The 20945-nt window shown below is 32.5% G+C and overlaps 3 protein-coding genes across 5 annotated transcripts; 1 reads left to right on the forward strand and 2 right to left on the reverse strand.

Annotated features, from left to right (window-relative positions):
• Positions 1–1551: 1551 nt before the first annotated feature.
• On the reverse strand, positions 1552–6950 carry LOC101505248 (uncharacterized). Its single transcript, XM_004505421.4, has 10 exons — positions 6321–6950; positions 4754–4831; positions 4273–4314; positions 4103–4205; positions 3704–3771; positions 3572–3616; positions 3363–3470; positions 3176–3263; positions 2459–2505; positions 1552–1902 (listed from the first exon to the last, which is right to left on the reverse strand). The coding sequence occupies exons 1-10, from the start codon at positions 6894–6896 to the stop codon at positions 1825–1827; spliced, it is 1233 nt and encodes a 410-aa protein (XP_004505478.1). The 5' UTR covers positions 6897–6950; the 3' UTR covers positions 1552–1824.
• Positions 6951–9877: 2927 nt separating this feature from the next.
• Positions 9878–16593, reverse strand: LOC101505576 (sec1 family domain-containing protein MIP3). 3 transcript variants are annotated; one of them, XR_012163683.1, is made up of 8 exons: positions 16178–16592; positions 15234–15377; positions 14611–14760; positions 12967–13473; positions 10929–12464; positions 10777–10845; positions 10292–10540; positions 9878–10227 (listed from the first exon to the last, which is right to left on the reverse strand). XR_012163683.1 is itself a non-coding variant. In XM_012717190.3 (7 exons), the coding sequence occupies exons 1-7, from the start codon at positions 16223–16225 to the stop codon at positions 10412–10414; spliced, it is 2565 nt and encodes an 854-aa protein (XP_012572644.1). In that variant the 5' UTR covers positions 16226–16593; the 3' UTR covers positions 9878–10411. The 3 variants fall into 3 exon arrangements, 2 of the variants coding, with proteins under 2 accessions (XP_012572644.1, XP_004505479.1); XM_012717190.3 differs by having other exon boundaries at positions 9878–10540; positions 15252–15377; positions 16178–16593; XM_004505422.4 differs by having other exon boundaries at positions 9878–10540.
• Positions 16594–18455: 1862 nt separating this feature from the next.
• Positions 18456–20118, forward strand: LOC101505905 (phospholipase A1-IIdelta). The gene is made up of 2 exons (XM_004505423.4): positions 18456–19144; positions 19241–20118. The coding sequence occupies exons 1-2, from the start codon at positions 18607–18609 to the stop codon at positions 19972–19974; spliced, it is 1272 nt and encodes a 423-aa protein (XP_004505480.2). The 5' UTR covers positions 18456–18606; the 3' UTR covers positions 19975–20118.
• Positions 20119–20945: the final 827 nt, after the last annotated feature.

Raw genomic sequence — 20945 nt, forward strand, 5'->3', positions numbered from 1 at the left:
GAATCTTTACGATTTTGTTGATGTTAGAACGGAAATTTAAAAACTTAGGGTTATTTTGATAGTCGTTATAAGTTGTGGATTGAGACCGATGAGTGCGGCTATGTCATGCTAACATTTCTGCCTATGTTGGAAATAGAATAACAACTTTGTGAAGGTAATTCTAAAAGTTATTTAATGTTGATAAAAACTTTGTGAAGATAATTCTAAAAGGTAATTTGAATGAAGATAAAAACTTGTAACTCTCCAATCTATACATATGGGAATTTTGACTTCGAGATCAAAGTTATTTAATGTTGATAAAAATAGTCTCTAAATTTTATAAATTAGTGAATGCATCTTTGGAATTGTAATGTCTTGAGGAGATTGTTTATCCATAAACTTTTTTGCCTTCAAATATTATATAATATGACATGTAAACATGTAAGATTCTATACAAATTTCACGTCACATTAAATGAACTTGCATTTTATATCTAACACGTGTCGTCTAAACATCCAAATACGTTAAATAATTTTTATCTTGTAATAAATTTTATATATAGTACAATTGAATCCTTGATGAAAGTTGGTCAAAAGTTTACCTCAATATTTACAATAAATTTGCAATAAAAAATTCACTCTAGTTTTTGAAACATAACCACTATCTGAGAAATTGTTGATCCTTTGTATAAATAGATGAGTAATAAATGAACTTAGAAAATTATCACAGGTGAACGAGATAATAACCTAGTACTAACTGTATCTATTTGTATCCTTCTAATTTGTGTCACTCCTTTAATACCAACACAAACTAAATCTTCTGTAATTTATAGGAACAAATATTAAATCTGCTACTTTTTTATTTACTTTTGTTATTATAAAATAATAAAACCATAAAAACTTCATCTCCCTCCTTCACCTCTCAGTCAACTTGCATATGAAATTCTTGTGAGTATTAAGAACACATTCTCCAATACACATTTCTTAACACACTACTTCCTATTAATTAAAAAATTCACGAGATCCCATTTAAATTAAATTTGACAGATCCCATTTAAATTTTAACCAATAAAGAGTGTTTAAAAATATTTGTTAGAAAATATGTTCCTAAATCTTTTCAATTGCTGAACAATGGATCAATAGCTTGTATTCTTTGTTTGGAAGAGGCTAGGCACATAGCACTGCGATCTCATCCTAGAGATAATTGAGTTTAAAGCCCTAAAGAGAGATTTGTTTTGGTTAGTTGGAGTGTTCAATCTCCAGTGAAGGTCGTGATCATCAAAAGGAAGAGCCCCTAACAGCCACAACCTCTGCCATTTTGGGGCCCATAATGCTGATAGAATTGCCACTTGCAACTGAGGTGCATCATCACTTTGCAAGTCAAACTTAGTATCAAATGTAACATATATGGTTTATTATTATTACAAGGAGACATGAGCTTGAAAACCGCAGTTTGGATCGTTCAAATGAGTGGCAAAAGATTTTATTGAAAAATCACGGTATAGAAATGCATAATTGTCATATAAAATCCTTTTGCAGCACAACAGTAAATCACTGGTTACAGAACAAACAATTAAATCACAAAATAAAGGGGTTAGCTCGGTATTACTAAGAATAAATTAAGTAAGCAATATTTTTCAGTGCTGCAATGAGGAACATGAAACATGGAAGACCACCAAAAAGTTCATCAAGCTCATACAAAAGATATTAAATATTCCAATTACTTATTGCCACCTATATCACAGAACAAACCTTAGAAAATCAATGGTAATGGACAAAAACTAAAGCAACATATGATTCATCAAAATTCAGCTTCATGTCGAAAGCCATATCCAATCCACACGATTCATACCAGATGTGCTTTCTTATAGTTATCTGCTGCTTTGGATAACGATTGTATTGATACTGGTACCCCTGGGCCAATCTGCATCAATAATTCAATATTACAATTTAATAACTAACTTCAAGGCTAGACCTTGTTCCCCACTCCACAAAATCCTCCCCACTAATTTACTCCCTCTCGTGTCAAATATAAGAGAAAACAAGGTCAAAGAAAATGGATGTATTTGGTCCAAAATTTAGGCGAAATTCATCCATTTTCTTTGACCCTACTTGATCTTATATTTGAGACCAGAGGGAATGTTAATTATTACCAGCAAAATGTTTAGCATATGTTCACTTCAAAATTCAAATTTCATCCCTGCTCCATTCTGAAAACAGGAATACAGTCATGGAATTTGAATTTTGAAATGATGGAATGTCTGCTAAACATTTTGCTTGTAATAGTTTAAGTAAAATAGGGATTAAATTCATTGGAATAGATCCATTCCTGGATGGGAGGGGGGAATTTTTCACACATTCAATGTCTAATTCAGAAACAACAATCATATGAAGAACAAGAATGAAGTAGTAACTTTTCAGCCTTAAATAACGTAAAATTAAGCATTAGAAAAGAAACAGAATGCTACATAAGAGCTTACCGTGCTGCATATATGGACAGACAACACATACCCAGCATATTTAGAAGCTGGACAACAAAAAAGCAAGTATAAGATAACAGAAATATCCTCAGCATACAAAATTGGTGATCATGTTTCACCAGCATCAAGACGATGTAAGATCAAATTTTGGTATAGGTTTTTACTTTGTGGGTGGTTTTATTATTCCATAACCTCAATAACTCCTTATTATTAATTATATTCACTGTTAAGCTGTTACTTTATTCAACTTTTGTTTTTCAGGCCTAGTAGAATATTACTGATATTTGTATTTCCTGGTAGTATTGAAATGTATATAGGCCTGGCTTTGTGACACCTAGGAGTTATTGGGCCTTGCTTTTGTGTCTAAGCTTCTTGAATGTTTAGTAGCGGTGTGTTTTTGTTTTTCTATACCTAATCAATGTAGGATAAGTTAAAGGTGGTCTATTTATCTAAACTATTCAAATGATTTCTCTTTGAGAGATTGTCCTACATTTGATGACAGCATATTCTGTCTTCTCTTTTATGTGATGAAATCAAATCTTAGCAGACTCTTTTCTTTTCTCACTCTGTTTGAAATTCTTTAGGCTAGAAAGTGGCAAATCTGAGAAAAGGATGGAGTGAAGAGAAAGAACAACCATAACATCAATGTTTCACAGACAAGACAGATCCAACATTATAATAACAGACCATATACATAAGAGCATGTATACTACTTACTCTTCTTCAAGCCAGCAGGTTTTGCTTGTAATACAGCATTCATAAATGCACCAATATTCTCCCGTAAAGACTCTTCTTTGTAGCTTACCTGTGGATATTATTGTAAGCACATTAGAATATCTCGCACAAAAAACCTATTCCTTTTGTAAGGAAATTTATAAGGAGATTTAAGAAAACACAACAGTACCTTTCCAACTCCCACATGCAAAATTGATTTACTTTCCATTTTAAACTCAATACGACCCTGTCTTAGCTCTTTCAACTGCCCTGCAATATCACTAGTCAGAGTACCTAGCTGCAAAACATATTAATACAGCCAAACAAGAGTTAAATACAATCCACATACCCTACATTTCAAAAAGAATATAAAATGTCAACAAACATTGAGAAACTAACTTTCTTGTCAGGCATCAGTCTGCGCTTTCTGAGATATTGTGCTATCTGCATACCAGTTCATATAAACTTTAGAAGAAGAAGCCACTAATTTATATGATTGAACAAGAACAAGACATTTCAAATTCAAGATACCTTTCCAAGATGAGGTGCCATTCCAGGAGTGGAGAAGCACTTGTCAACTTTGAGCTTATTATTACCACCTAGTTTAGAATTTAGAGATTTAACATTCTCAGCATAAAAAGGGAAAACTATAATTGCTAAGGCAATTTAAACATCCGTAGTATAGCATAATGAAAAAAATATATATATCACAATTAACGTCTCTTAACATTAACATGTGACGAAAAAAGTTAATATCAAGCATTTAACTAAAAGAGCACATACTACTATATTTTAGACATAAGCATGAAGCAGAACAGAACAGAAAGAAGAAAATCTACAGAGAGAAAAGAATATGCATTTAAGAAAAGCAAGCATAGAACCAACAGCAGAATCAACAAAATTGCTTGGAGAAAGAGATCAGTTCATTACTTGCAATCTCCTCAATAAGCTCTTTACCACCAACTATATCAGCTCCTGCAGCTTTCGCTTCCTCTGCCTCTGTCCCTTCTGCAAAAACAGCCACACTGACGGCCTGGAAGATATAGATAATTAGATGACAAACCTACCTTTATATCAATTGCTTAACATTTGTAAGTTACCTTAGGAGCCCCGTGAGGCAGAATTACAGTACCACGAACTGCCTGCCAGAATTGAAACCATTAACTTCTAAAATAAACGATTGAGAAAACAGAATATAATACTTTTTATCCAAAACCACAGAATACAAACAGATAAAACAGAATATAGCGGTGTTGTGGGATGTATAAGCACAAGAAGTTAACAGGAGACAAATCATGAGAATTTTTTAGATCCAATTTGTTTGCAATCTTTGAAGAAATTTCCCAAAATAAAGATAAACTCACAGTATGCAGTACTTAAAAGTTATAAAAAAGCTATATCACTCAAAGATGTTACCAGATATTTATCAAAAGCATGTCGTGAACAAGGCTAATAATATCAAGCAGTTACTGAAAATATCAAGCATGTCATGCCAAACCTATAGAACTTAAGTTGATGTGTAAAATTTTAAAATTTACAACGTATTCAAAAAATGGGAAAAAGAAATATATTGAAATATACCAGTTCTGTTCGCTTTGAATCAATGCCCAATCTTACATGTGCTTCAACAGTTTCATCAAACTTTGCCTTGGCATTGGCCTGAACAATATGTAATTATATTAGAAATGGAACATTATGAGTAAAACGGGAAGGTGCTAATTGCTTAGGATCTGTAGACATAGACATAAGTGAATGAATTAATGGAAAAATTATAATTAACAGTTCTGTAGTCAATCGCGGACACAATATGTAATAACATAAAATAAAATCGTAAACATTCACATGTATGAGAGTGTACATATACAGAATCAGAGAAAAAAATAGTGTTATTATTGAAGTCCGGATACAATTTTTATACTCTCTAAATTGGTTCCCTAAACAAAAAAAACATGTGTTTTCCATCAGTATATCTACAACTTGTGGCTCTAATTTTGGCAGTGTTATCAATAGCGGATTGCGGAAAATACTCAATTACCAAAAATCCGCTACGTGAAATGGTGTCGCGGTCAAATAGCGGAGGCCGCGTAGAGGTAGAAATAACTAAATTATATATATAAAAAAGGCACGTTGAATACAACTAAAACAGGGAATGGAGCCATAACATAGCTTATATATTGAAAGTTATACATATTACAGTGAATATAAGAGTAATACCCACTAACTCTTTAGTTTCTCTATTTTAAAAATAGTCTATGTTTGGCACTCATGCAAAACCTTCAGTTTTATTATTTTTTAAAAACCTAAAATTATATTTTTTCCACTATTCCCGCTATTTCGGCTAGCAGAAATTGGAATAGCGGAACTGGGATAGCTTTGTAGTTTTCATTGCGGATTCATCAAAATCCGCTATGCTACAGCACTGCTATTTGACAACACTAAATTTTCGAACATCATTGCAATAGTTATTTCTTTCCAAGAAGGTTTGCGGGATACATTTTCAGTCCCCTAAAATATAGAAGGTGTTGTATGATTGCATCTTATCAACAACATGTCAACATATAATAAATGACCAACTAAGGTTTAACCAGTTTAACGCAATATCACAACGCATGTGTTTACAAAGTTAAACTAAGTTACGGTGCATGACTATTTAAAAAACACATTGGCATTGCAAAATTATTTCAATGTTTCTTGTCCTATAAGTAATTGTTGAAAGTTACTAAGACAGCTAAAAAAGTGCTAAATTGCAGCCGTAATATAAAGGTTTTAGATGTCTCTGCAACAGTATTGCAATTGCGGCTACATCAATCACGTTTGCCAACATTTTGCTGCAATAACAAGGTTTGCAGCATAACCGCAATTGGCCACAACCACAATTTGATTTAGAACCAATATCCTAACAAATTTTAAAAATATTGAGTATCTCTTTCTTATTTGATCAACAAGACTTCGTTTTTCATAAACAACTTCACAATACGAAGCACATGTTGTCTGCAACAACCTAATACTAAGTTTGAACTAACAACTTGATTCTACTAAATTGGAGAAAAATAGAGTAACATAAGCGAATCACCAATGAATCATTAGAAAACTAAAGAATGAATGTAGACAAATTTGAAATGAGTAGGGTAATATTCTCTTCTCTGACCTTAACTTGGCGAATGGCCTCTGTCAAATCATAAAGAGGTGGCTTCTCCTTTTGCTTGGGCTTTATCAACAAAGGAAAAGGCACCTTCATCTTTTCATCTTCCGTAGCTTTAATAATCTTCTTCCTAATCTGATCCTCCGCCTCAATTCGCTTCCTCTCCTTCTCCAGTTCCTCATTCTTCGCCTGGCCGGCATTATCGTCGGGGAGTGGAGCCACCCGCACAGGGTATGACACCGGCGTTATAGACGGCGCGTCCTTCACGTACCGAATATCTTCGCGAGTCCATGCTCGCGGCTGTTCGGGAACATCCGCTGGTGTAGGAGGAGGTTGAGTGAGAGATTGGGCGTCGGAGGAGGGTTGGGGCTCTGGTGGCGGCGGGGCATTGGGTTTGACGGGGTAGGAAACGGGGTCGATTGGAATGGATTCGAAGGGTGTGGTTGGAGGGTTAGATTGGGAAGAAGAAAAGGATCTGTTGTGAGAGATGAGGGAATGAGAAAGGGGGGAGTGGAAATGGGAAGGGTGTTTGGTGAGGCAGTGGCGGCGAGCTTGGGAGAGGAGAAGCTTAAGTGACGCCATGGTAGTGTCTAACCACTAGCGTGTGTGAGAGACTGAGAGGGGTTTTGGGGGGTTTGGGTTTGAGTAACCGGGTCAAGGTGCAAGAGAGGCACTTGGTTGGTTCGGGTTTTTTAAACCGGAATCAGAAACCCGGTATCAGTTTTTCTGCCCGGTTTACTTGTATCTGTTTCAATTTGTATATGGAGTTTGGAATAACCATGAGTTGGACGAAATCATAGTTTCAATTGACCTATTTAAAATTAAGAATATAATAGTTCACTTTATATACTGTATAATAATCACTTTTGACACTTTTTTTAACCTATGAATTATTTGCGTTATCTTCCCTTTTTTTTTCTTTATCATTACATTTTTTAATTTTAAATTTTATCTTCTGTCTTGCATCATCTTTCTATAATTTTTTTATTCTTTTATAAAAAAAATCAAACATGAACTCTTGTATTAAAATTGTAAAAACCAAAATTAATATTAAAATATTCTAAAATAAATTTTATCATTAATACATAAAAAAAATATAGTAAAAATATTTGTCATTGATACATAAAAAAAAAAGTAGCAAATATATAAAAGGAGACAAATATTTTTCATTAATAATTATAAAAGTACGGACACACATTTGTCGTCAATAAATATAAAAACAAAAATATGGGACAAATATTGTTTATTGATACATAAAAAATACAATACGCATATTTGTTACCAATAAATATAAAATACATGAGATATATATTTATCACTACTAAAAATTAAAAATTAAAAAAATTAAAAAAGAAAGAAAACATCGGACAATTATTTGACCTTGATACATAAAATAATATGAGACACATATTTTTCACCAATAAATATTAAAAAAACATAATCGATAAATATAAAAAATAAAAAAATAAAAACGGAGTACGTATTTATCATTGATACATAAAAATAACACCGAACAAATATTTGTTACATATGTATATATTAAAAATGAGATAAATATTTATCAATGATAAATATATAAAAAATTATGGAACGCGTATAAATTATTGATACATAAAAAATACATGATATATATTTGTCACCGATAAATATAAAAAAAAAATATAAGACAAATATTTATCATTAATAAACATAAAAAAATTAAACAAATATTTGTCATTGGTACATAAAAAAATACGGGAAACATATATTTTACCGATAAATTTTTAAAAAATTCACAAGATAAACATTTATCACGGATAAATATAAAAAAAAAAACATGAGAAAATATTTATAATTGATAAATATAAAAAACATGGGCCAAATATTTTCTATTGATATATAAAAACAACACGTGACAAATATTTATCATAGATGTATATATAAAATATGAGATAAATATTTATCATTGATAAATATAAAAATACTAGAAAAATATATATTATTGATACATAAAGAAAATACGGGATGCATACTTAATAATGGAAAAAAAAAAAAAAAAAAAAAAAAAAAAAAACATGAGACAAGTATTTGCCACTAATAAACATAAAACAACATGTGATGAATATTTGTTATTGATAAATAAAAAAATATGACACATATTTGTCACTAATAAATTAAAAAATTACGGATAAACACTTATTATTGATAAATATAAAAAAACATATAACTAAAATTTATATATTATTGATATATAAAAACAACACAAGACAATTATTTGTCATGAAATAACATACACAAAAACACGGGATACATATTTATCACCGAAACATATTAAAAAAAACAAGACAATTATTTATTACTAATAAATATAAAAATAAATATGAAAAAAATACTTATAATCGATAAATATTTACCACTAATAAACATAAAACAACATGTGATAAATTTGTCATCAATATATAAAATAAATATTTGACACATATTTATCATTGATAAATTTAAAAAATTATAGGTAAACACTTATCACTAATAAATATAAAATACATGAGATAAATATTTATAACAAATAAATATTAAAAAGAAAAATATATGACTAAAATTTATATATAAAAACAACACAAAATAAATATTTATCACGAATAAATATACAAAAAATACAGAATAAATATTTATTCTTGAAACATATAAAAAATGGGACAATTATTTATTACTAAGAAATATGGGAAAAATATTTGTAATCGATAAATATAAAAAATACATGACAAATGTTTGTCATTGATACATAAAAACAACACGGAACAAACATATATCACAGATATATATAAAAAAAATATAAAATAAATATTTATCACTAATAAATATAAATACAAACAACAAATATATGTTATTGATACATAAAAAAATGCATAATGCATATAAGATATTGATATATACAAAATTAATGACACGTATTTTTCACAATAAATATAATAAAAAAACACAAATAAAATATTTATAAAACTAAACATAAAAAAACACCGAACAAATATTTGTCATTGATACATAAAAAAAATATAAGACACGTAATTTTCACCGATAATTTTTTTAAAATCACATAATAAACACTTATCAATGATAAATATAATAAAAACATGAGAAAAATATCAATAATCAATATTATCTCACTATCTTATTGAGTAACAGGTGGTAAAGTTAAAAATACAAAGTTTTAGGTTATTAAAAATACAAAGTTATTTGATAAACAATATTATCTCACTATCTTATTGTTTTTTGTATAAGCTTATAGATTTTTTCATACGCCCCTTTTTCTCTATCTTTTTAGAATTGTTATTTTAGATAAAATTCCCTCGTTACTCTGTATTAAATTGAAGGGGGAAAAAAAAACACCAACCTTATACTGTCAGGTCTATTGATCTGTATATTTTTCATATATCAATGTCTTTTATTTTACGTCCCAAGATATAAATATACAACACACACGTATATGTTTGCAATAGAACAAGTATATACAATTGTTTCATGATTCTATGCATTTCTCCAGAGAATGGAAGTCATAGAAGTAAAACCATCTACTATTCAAGAAGTAAAGCTATGAAAATAATTTTTCAAAAATAAACTGAAGTTGGTTATGAAGTCAAAAACCGTTCCATCTTAGGATGAGTTAATATACAATTACAATACATGGAAAAAAATTGCACTACTCAATGACCAGTACGTTAATACTCAATTTTCCATTAAGCCTTATCTTCAATTAAAACACGTATCAACCATGTCCAAATCATTTCTATGTAATGAGAGAACAAAAAGCAAGGGCTCACGATGCCCACACCCAAATCCAATGTGTACTGGTATTAGAACTGTATCAGACACCATATGCTGGCCCTTCTGCAATATCCAATGTCCATTACTTATATTTTCGGAAAACCAATTTTACCTGTAAAAATAAATTTATTATTTTCTCTCTATTTTCCTTTTGTAAAGAAAAAAAATTAAATTACCTATTTAACAGTTTTGTTTTTTATGGCGCCTATATAACAGTTAAAAATTACAACATCAGAATTAAGGAAAGCCAAATTCATTTTAATTTTGAACTCCTAATTTAATGGTTGATGACAGAACTAAAAGTAACTCGAGTCCCCTAGCATTAAATCGAGCATGTCATCCGGAGTAAGAAGAGTTGTTCCACCAACAAGCAACTCTATATCAGGTCTTCCGCTTTCAGCCAATGCCTCAAGAGCTTCACGCACCTGTGACAGAAAAGAGAAGGAAAAAATTGTACTATGTTACTTTCCATGTGAATACAGGTTCAAGTTATATTTTTAAGCACAAAGGGACATAAAGAAAAAATACAATCAATGTCATCTTTTAGAAAATATTTATCATGCTTATAGAACTTTCATGGCAATACGAAGACCATATAGTTATTTCACTGACAAGGGAAATAAAAAGAGATTGAGAAGATCAAGACATTAAAAAATTTCACCTCAAGTCCATTAATGCCTCCAATGACAAACACCAAAATGACATTTTGATCGGCGAGACTTGGTTTGGCCTGCAGAAAAAAAATGATTAGCATATTTGGAAAACTGAATGACTAAAACAAGAGTCCTGCACAGGTTAAAGAACCATAATCACCTGGCCAAGGCCAAATCTTCCAAACCCACTCTTAAACAGGCGCCCCACAGTGGAAGAGTGATATTCTAGCGTGGGCACGTCATATTTGCTCAGCACCCTCGTTAGTAGCTTATAAAGTAATCCCTTTCCCACATAGGTATCCTCATCAAAGTTTCCTTCCACGGTCAAAGAACCATCCCTCAATGGTAGATTCTTTCTTTTCAGATTAGATAACTTGTGAAGAAATTTGAAAAAAGTATCCACCCTATCACGCAACTCCAACTTTAGTTGCACGTCACCGTATACTTGTTCATTTTTATCGTCATCTTCACCATCTTCATCCCCCCATTTGCCCCACTGATCATCGTCAAAATCATCAATCTCCAGCACTTCAGTAGCTTCCTCTGATTTTAACTTGCTTATATTAGCTTCGAGATCTTTCTTTAGTCCATCTAGAAACTTTAGATTTACTACCGATGAGTTTTCAAGAAGTGCATCTACAACCGCTTCTTTTAACAGACGCTCCTCTTGCCAAGAAAATGGCCCCTCAGAACCAGACGTTGGAAAATTCTCACCTGCCAAAATATATCCAATGATCATCAACAGCAAAGCATCTTGCATAGACAGCAAACCCTTAGACATCTCCCTTTTCCCTTTATTTACGTGTGATCCCAAAAGAGCACTCTTATTTATGAGATCGCCAATTTGAGCAGCAAGACTTTGACTGGTTTCTCCAGAGCTTACACTCAGAATTTTCACTGCGCTGCTAAATGCATCCCATTTAGTGCAATTTGATTCCTCAAGGGCTGATAATGTGGCTGATGCTAATTGGATAATTCCTTTATTCCTTAGCAAAGATGATTGGTTCGTGGACAATGCTTTGATCATAGCATGCAACTCAGGTGTTGTAACAACAGCAGGACGAGATTTCACATTCACAGTAACATTTTCCCTGCGCAAAGTTTCTTGTAGCCATTTCTTTACCAGCAAGGCTCCATCTTTTGTTCTTCTATCTAGTATAGCTTCCAAGAATGGCATGCCACGAAAATTATCAGAGGAAACAAAAGACCCGGTGAGTATATCTACACCAGAGTGACTAGGCTTGTCATTAATTTTCTGACTAAGATTAATCAAGTCTGCAATCTGAGAATCAGAATTATCAGAGTTCCACCCACACAAAAAAGCTTCAACAGTTTCTAAAAGCCGAAAATTGTCTATTTTCCAATTTTCTTCATCAAGGATCTTTGCAAGTGGTATCTGAACATCTAAAGGAGCACGTTGAAGGTAAGAAGAACCAAGTTTGAGTTGGCTTCCTGAACCTTTCCCTAGGACATGGGAAGTTGTTCTATCTCTACGGGGCAAAGCAGAAAATATACGGTCCATAAGCGAGTCCCCATGACAACAAGGAGTGAGAAGATCGAGTGTGCGATCAATGAGTAAAAGACCTGCGGACCGTTTACGGCGGCCTATATCATAAAGACTTGACATGTCTGTCATAATTTTTCCAACAGTTTTTGACATATCACCTAGGGAGAAAATTTCCATTTTCAAGTCCATCTATACCATAAGCAAAAGAAAAAATGGTCAAGGTAACAAATTATAGGAGAAACAACAAAAAAAAAGGTACTCAGACTGATGGAAAAAATAGCAATATTTTATATACGACAACAAAATCATTTTCCCCATTAAGTGGGGTTAGCTGTATGGATTGAATGGCACCATCATGTTCTATTAAATACCAAATTTTTTATTAGGAAATTTAGAGCAAGGTCTATTTCAATAGGCAACCGTCTTGAAAGATAAGTTTTACTCAAATATTTTTTTTTCCTTTCAAAAAAATGTGCCCCAGTAAGATTGTGCTGCTGGCATGCAGCAGTTCTATCACAGGTCTTTCATGATGTACACGATTAGAACAGGGAGAGAACACAGACTTTTAGCAGGATCGTATGTAGTATATAATACATGAATTCTGAATTTTATTAAGAAAAAAAATCCTGAAATCAAAGTTAGCAGAAGTTATTGCACCCATTTCAGAAAAATAATGCATGTCATTTGTTACCTTGGCTGCCAAATGGTAGAGAAAGTGTGCCGTGAGAGTTGCCCCAGGAGGCACATCATCAGTATCAGAGAGCAAGCCAGTACTCAAGGGAGGCAAACCAGGACTAATGGAATCTTCATGTTCAGCTGATAAGTACGACTCAGCCACCAACCCTTCTGAAGGAAGAACAAATACTCTAGGTGAAATGGGACATAAAATCATAGGAAAATGGTGAACAGAAATAACCAACTTCTGCACTGCATCTGCAATATAGTCTAATGGATTGCGTTCATAAAAATCTCTTCCACTTGAACTAGCTTCAAGACAGGGAACATCCTCTCCACTGGAAGGAAATTGCAAGCGGCTTCCATCTTCAAAGTTAAGTTTTTCCTGCAAGAGGCTACCAATCTGCCCAGGTTTTTTCCCAGATTTCTTACTTAGTTCTTCATAATCTTGAACCAGTAAGGATTCATATTCATGATATGCATCTGGTCCCAGAGGTGAATCAGGAAATACAGAATGAGCGATCTGCATTTTAACTAGAATAAGAAAATCTGAAAAGAAAAAAAAGGATAAAAACAAAGGAAAGCTGGTTGACAAAACAGCGTTCAAAAATAATAACTGTAAATTGGTACTACAGTATCATATTTACAGATAAGTATTTTACACCTCTACGCTAATTATTTCTGATAAGGATTTGACTAATCTAAAGTGAGCAGCTCACTTTGGAAGGTAAAGTAAGTATTCTTAATTGTTAATGAATAAATCAACGGTTGATGTTAAATGCACATACACAAAAAACCATAAATGTGTTGAGATTACTTACTTTATCCTCCAAAAATGTTCACTTTAGAGATGCTAAATCCTACGGAGAAATAATGGCTTCATGCCTTTCCTCTGGCGAAAATAACTCCCATTATCCAGACCATAATAATTTTAGGAGAACTGAAATTATTATTATTATTTCTGATTAAATACACTACCTCAACTGCTTATGACCGGTGTTGACTTATTCCTATGACATTTCTATGCATAAAGTACTAGAGACAGCCCAAGCTATTTTTTACAACAGCTAATCAATTCTACTTCTACAATAACAACATTTTTTTGAAAAACTATAGAAACGTACTGTACTTCTAGCCACCACTAATACTATTAGTCTATTACCAGCCTTGCAACATGCCCTACCAGTCACATATTACAAAGATATGCGTGCTAATGAACAAACCATGGATAATGGTGCAACATAATTGATTCTTCGGAGACTATAAGCTAATTTTACCATTGCTGTAGACAGACAGAGACATCATTATAGTGTATGCCAAGTTCATAGCGCTATATTCTACAATTATCTCTTACTTTATGTTAAAAAACTTGACACTAGAATTCAACGGTTAAAGCAAAAACTCAATTGGGTTATTATGCTCCTATACTAAATTGCATATAGTGTTAACCTCATTCTAAGGGGAAAAAACATAGCTTTGATCAAGACCAAATTATTCATAAATATAGTAAAAGACATGGTGCATTATGATCCACTTTCTAAAATATAGGTAAAACCAGCATCAAATTTATATAACATGGAACGATAATACCCAAAAATATACAGTCAACAAAAGAAATACAAAAAGAGAAGAGAAATGAGAAGGAATGATAAATAAGCACCTCAGAGATAGATGTGAATATAATGCAATGACGAATGACTTGATGTGTTGTCAAGCAACGCAAAATATACCGATGTGCGTCACTTAGTAGACGCGATGTGATAACCACAAGTTTGCTCGCAGGATCGGAATGTGAGTTAAAACCACCCACCTAAATGACGAACCATTAATAAAAGTAGATATAATCTGTTAGTCATGGTCTATTATGGAACAAATACTTTTGGAACACACAGAGATATGACCCAGGAAATGTGAAGAATACACACACGCGTGATGCCAACTATGCATGTGGTTACACACAATATTAACTATAAATTAACTCTACAAAATGATGGAAAGGATATGTCTGATCATTATCTGCAAGCGCTAAAACTTTCCACTCTTGCATGTTCAAATGAATGTATGTGAATTTCAGGAGATTAAAAATAATATTCAAATGGGATCTTAAGAGGAAAAGTTGAATATGACCTTCAATATTTGTGGCATGAAGAAGGTCACATCTTTATATAGAGATAAGCAGCAAAAAAGTAACATACTCGCTCTATTCGCGCAAAGAATGAAAACACTGTAAATTACTATATCCACAGAAAGACACCTTTGACAACATACAAAACTACTACTCACCACATCACGGGCACTCACGTTTTCCAAACTGCAGACAGCTTGTGCCCCAAGTTCAAGAAGTACAGGATATGCCCCAATAAATTGGAAACTCTCTGTAACTCCAGCATCTAAATAAACAGTACTACCTTCAATATGTTCTGATATCTGAAAAAACAGGGAATGACTTACATTCAGGATATAATTAAATGTAAATGAGCATAACAGTAATGCATTCTAGTCATCTAGGTACTATCTTCCCTGGAGTTATACAAACTTAACCATTATCACCTCTTAAAAAGTTAAAACATAAAATAGGTTCTACAACGGCTTATTGCCTTTTTATTACGAAAATTCTCACTGACGGAGGGTTCACAAACAAAGCTCTCCAATTCGCATAGCATCGCAACTCTAAGGCAAACATTTCTTAAACCACATTAAATAGCACCTTTTTCAGCTCTGAACAAAAGTCACGCATGGTTCTTCATACAAAAATGGTTCCTTAGGGTCTGATTGGGAGGGGGGTTTAGGAGGGTTTTGGGTCTGATTAGGAGGGTTTTGGAGTGGAGGGTTAAGTTTTAATATATATTTGAGATATTTAAAAAAGTAACATGATTTATGATCATTATAACATCTCAATCATTCTTATAACATTTTATAATTTGCTTAATTTCTAAAAGAAAAACAAGTCCACCCCTCCCAAACAGACCCTTAAGTTTATAATTTTGGTTGAGGGGGAACTAACGTAGAAGCATTGACCCAAAATCCGTACAGCTACTTTTCCATTGATATGAGAACAACATAACTATATCCAATTGATTCTGAATTTTGCATCGAAGTTAAAGAAGAAAATGGTTCGAATTATTGAATTTGAATGCGCAATGAATGAATTGTGTGAAAGCATAAACAAGCATAATAATAGTAAAACAAAATAGAATATTTAATCGCGGGTTGTAGCATTTGGATACCTGTCTAATGGAGTCGATGCAAGATTTGATAACATCGATCGAAGCCATTTATGTCTTCTCCTTTTTGTGGTTCAAAAGAAGTGAAAAAACCACGTGACTTGCTTTGAACGCTAACCCAGCACCACCAACATGCAAGGGAGAGTTGAATTGCGATGAAATTTCATTCGTTGGGGAACAAATCGCGTAATGCTTCGAATTAGGAGTTAAGAGGAACGGATCAGAAGTGGGTTTCAGAAAATGAGAAAGCAGAATCGGATGAAATTGAGAGTAAAGAGAGGCGGATTCTACTGCTCTGCTTAGCTTCCTCCTTCTTCCTTCCTCTTCTCCACGGACAATCAGACCACAGTCAGTTTTCTTTTGTTGGGAAAAAATGAGTTGCAACTTTTTTTCATAAAAATAAATAATTATAATTTGACAAATATTTTTTTCTAAAAAGAACAATGTTCATTCAAATGGGTGTTAAAAATAATAATGATATAAAAATACATATTATTCATGTTAATGTTAGTAACATCAAAGGACAAAATGTTTATTAATGTAAAAAAATTAAATGTTCTAAATATTCATGTCTGTATTTATATCATTGACAGATAAAAAATTATTAATTGATAAATATTCGATAAAAATTGATAAATTAATACGAATTAAATAAAAAATATAAATAAGATAAGAAATCAAAAAATAAATACGGTGAATAAAATAAATTTACATTAGACAACAAAATCAAAGACCAAATACAAAAAAAAAATTATATTTAAATGAAAATTATTTAAAATAAAATAAAAACAATTTACCATGTGATTTTGAACTATAAAAAGATCAACAACTATTTTTCTTTAAGTTGATAAAAGAAAAAAATTGAAGAGTTTAATTTGTATGCAGCCGGTAATATAAAAATATTTTCCTAATTGTGTATATAGATTGAATTTAAAATTGAAATATTAATTTATTTAATAATCTGGTAATAAATTGCCTAAAGAAATTTATAATAAATATCTGAATGAATTTTTGTATAAAAAAAATAGAGGTACAACACATACAAGATTAAGAATTCATGGAAGATTTAGATGAAATTTATGTTTAAACAATTACAAAATTTCAAATTTGAATCCTAATCAAAGTGGGTGTAGTCGGGAATCGTGCTGCCAACAACAATTGATAGATTAATTGTAATGATTTTTAGTCAGATATATTTATGCGGCGTATTGTAGGGTGGTGTATAAGTTGAGCCACCAAATAACACCTTTATCTTTTTTTCCCACCCTCTCTCTGGATTCAGTTTATGTAGCCACCTTCTTCAACAACTTTATCTGATTGTAAACTACCATCTACCACCTTGCCTCCACCCACACGTGCGCCTTATTTATCTTCAACAACCATCTTTTATTGTGTGCTATGCTTTGGCTGGGGGAACAATCGGTTCGATGTTACTTTCTTTTTAATACGTCTCAATCAAGTGGATACATAAAGGTGTAATCAAGTGGATACGATGTAGAATAAAGTCTATGAACTTCACTCATCGAATCGTTTCGAATTATTGTTTGTAGTAATTTACGGGTGAGACACTCCTTAGAATTCTCATCTTAGAAGACATTTGTATTGCTGTATATTATATTTTTAAATAATTTAATAATTTTTGCAATAAAGATTTTTTTATTTTATAAGTTTATTCGATTGAAATGTGAAGATTGGTTATGCCATAAAACAATCATAATACTATGTCAAATATTTATATATATATATATATATATATATATGCAGTTCTTTGTAGAACCCTAAATTCCTTTCCCCCCATTTGCTATTCTATTGTGTAAATTTTTTATCTCAAATTTGTTTAATCTAATTATAAAATAGGGGGAGGTAGGATAAGTGCAATAATTCTAGTCAATAAAAAAAAGATGTTACACTCATGCATTTATTCAACATTTTGAAAGAGAAAAAAAATGATATAAAATGTAAAAAAAATTTAAATATAACAATGGTAAAGAATCCAAGGTGTTCTTAATCATCTCAAAACTATGAAGTACTCGCCCCCAGCGATAACGAAAAGATTCGTTTTCGTATATCTCTCAAGATGAATAACATTTTTCTATAGAGTATAATAAAACAATATACTACGAACTGTCTCTATTCAAAATGATTTGAAAAAAGAAAGAAAAAAACACGTGAATGAAATGAAAATAAATAAACAATCTCAAATTGGCAAAACAAGACATTGACAGAGCAATGGTGTACTAGTGGGTGGGTCAACCATTAGAATGCTTTCTTTTTCCATCCACAAAAGAAAAGATAACAAACACTTTTACAACTCAAACGCTCTTGGATTCTTTCTCTTCTCACCACAAACTCACACCTTCCCTTATCGAATCCTCACAAAAATATATCCACTTCAAAACACACCATTCACTCTCACTCTCACTCTCTTTACCATGGCCAAATCCACAAAAACAACAACCGAACCCACATGGAACCAACTCTTAGGAACCAACAACTGGGAAGGTTTATTAAACCCACCAAACATTCACCTCCGCAACCTCATACTCCGTTGCGGTGACTTCATACAAACAACCTACGACGCCTTCAACAACGACCAAAACTCTATCTACTGCGGCTCAAGCCGTTACGGAAAATCATCATTCTTCCACAAAGTCATGCTTGAGAATCCAACACACTACACTGTTGTTACTTTCCTTTATGCTACAGCACGTGTCTCCGTTCCCGAAGCCTTTATTCTTCGGTCGCGATCACGTGAGTCATGGGACCGTGAATCTAACTGGATCGGTTACATCGCTGTTAGTTCTGATGAAAGGACAAAAGAATTGGGTCGGCGTGAAATATATGTGGTGTGGCGTGGTACCACTAGAGACTATGAATGGATTAACGTATTTGGTGCTGCTCCTGAGTCTGCTTCTGGATTGTTGAGTGCTAAAACTCTCAGCGAGTTCAACTTATCAAACAACAAAAATGGTACTCAATTTGTTATACACTAATAATATGTTGCAGAATATTACATCAACTTTGTTTGAAATATTTTAATTTATAGTTTTTAAATAAATATAACAGGGGACAGTAGCAGCAGCAGCAGTGATGATGAGGATGATAACAATATGCCGAAAGTAATGAAGGGTTGGCTAACAATCTACACCTCAGACGACCCAAAATCCCCATTCACAAAAACAAGCGTCAGAACACAGGTTCTTAACAGCATAAAAAGTTTGGTAACCCTTTACAAGGACGAGAATCCAAGTGTGGTACTAGTCGGACATAGTCTAGGTGCAAGTTTGTCAATTGTGAGTGCTTTTGATTTGGTTGAAAACGGTGTAACAGACATTCCCGTTACTGCTTTTGTATTTGGGTCCCCACAAGTTGGAAACAAAGCATTCAATGAGAGGTTCAAAAAGTTTCAAAATTTGAAGGTTTTACATGTGAGGAATGTGATTGATCTTATACCACATTATCCAGGGAAGTTATTAGGGTATGAATATACAGGGGTTGAGTTAGAGATCGATACGAGGAAATCGCCAAGTTTGAAGGATTCGAAGACTCCAGGTGATTGGCATAATTTGCAGGCTATGTTGCATATTGTGGCAGGGTGGAATGGGAGTGGTGGTGTGTTTGAGATGAAGGTGAAGAGAAGTTTGGCTTTGGTGAATAAGTCTTGTGATTTTTTGAAGGAGGAGTGTCACGTGCCTGGATCGTGGTGGGTGGAGAAGAATAAAGGTTTTGTGCGTAGAGAGGATGGAGAATGGGTTGATCAACCAGCTGAGGAGGACTTGCCTGCGCCTGAGCAAGATTGACTCTGTCTATGCTTATATGCAAATAATTTGTGTTACCATGCTATACCCATATATCATGTATAATATTGTGCTGTGCTTTGTGTTGTTTGTTAACTACTCTATTTCAACAAATAGTTAATGATATTTTACACCCTTTTCTCTAAATATCTGTCTTCTATCATGCTATATCAGAGTGTCCTGTTCTCATATGTTTCAATAAAGCTTATCACAAACAATTTATGATTATCTGGTAAGGGTCCTATACTTTTGCACCCAAATTTTTTGATTATCTGGTAAGGGTCCTATACTCTTCGCACCCAAAATATTTCTTCAGAGCCATTGATCTTTTTAGTGCGTATTTGGTTATGTGATTGAAAAAATTGATTTTGAATGAATTGATTCTGTAAAATTAATTTTGACTAAAGTTAGTTAAAGAGGAATTAACTTATGTTTAGATATATTCATACGAAAACTCGTTGAGTGGTAAAATTTAAAGTTAAAAATCAATAGTAGAGACAAAAGTTACAAATTCTAACTTTAAATTTGAATCAATTTTCCATGCTACAAAAGTAGAACCAAACATAGACTTAATATCAAAGTACAAAGAACTCTGCAATGTGTCAAGGAAGTGCACATCATAAAAAATACAACAAATAATTTTGTAAAATACTCTCAATTGAAATATTTATATTCTTCAGAACCAAATTAAAAGTCCGTAAATATTATGCACCATTTTTTCTATTGAATTTGGTGCCTCAAACTCTAATGAATTTTTCGAGTCCTTTAGCAATTCCCTTACATGAATCACCTTTTGAAGGAATAACATGTGTGGAAGTGGAAAAAAGAGATAATTATAAGAAAACCCTAAAAAATGGGAAAATAATAGGTACTAGAAAACGAAACAAAGTGGAGCCTTTATTTTTTTTGTTCAACAACAAAGTGGACTCTTTAAGTTTGAAAGGAAACAAGTTGAACTTCCTTCATTTTATGGA

Source organism: Cicer arietinum, chromosome 6 (genome assembly GCF_000331145.2).
Source record: "Cicer arietinum cultivar CDC Frontier isolate Library 1 chromosome 6, Cicar.CDCFrontier_v2.0, whole genome shotgun sequence".
In the NCBI taxonomy this organism is placed as follows: domain Eukaryota; kingdom Viridiplantae; phylum Streptophyta; class Magnoliopsida; order Fabales; family Fabaceae; genus Cicer; species Cicer arietinum.

Excerpts from the sequence above, each read along its gene's own strand:
- LOC101505248 (XM_004505421.4), bottom strand. The coding sequence starts at position 6,896 with ATGGCGTCACTTAAGCTTCTCCTCTCCCAAGCTCGCCGCCACTGCCTC. Across the intron at positions 4,832-6,320 it reads AGGCCATTCGCCAAGTTAAG|GCCAATGCCAAGGCAAAGTT; the intron begins GTCAGAGAAGAG and ends CATATTGTTCAG. Across the intron at positions 2,506-3,175 it reads ACCTGCTGGCTTGAAGAAGA|CTTCTAAATATGCTGGGTAT; the intron begins GTAAGTAGTATA and ends TTTGTTGTCCAG.
- LOC101505576 (XM_004505422.4), bottom strand. The coding sequence starts at position 16,225 with ATGGCTTCGATCGATGTTATCAAATCTTGCATCGACTCCATTAGACAG. Across the intron at positions 12,465-12,966 it reads TCTACCATTTGGCAGCCAAG|ATGGACTTGAAAATGGAAAT; the intron begins GTAACAAATGAC and ends CTTATGGTATAG. Across the intron at positions 10,846-10,928 it reads GAAGATTTGGCCTTGGCCAG|GCCAAACCAAGTCTCGCCGA; the intron begins GTGATTATGGTT and ends TTTTTTCTGCAG.
- LOC101505905 (XM_004505423.4), top strand. The coding sequence starts at position 18,607 with ATGGCCAAATCCACAAAAACAACAACCGAACCCACATGGAACCAACTC. Across the intron at positions 19,145-19,240 it reads CTTATCAAACAACAAAAATG|GGGACAGTAGCAGCAGCAGC; the intron begins GTACTCAATTTG and ends TAAATATAACAG.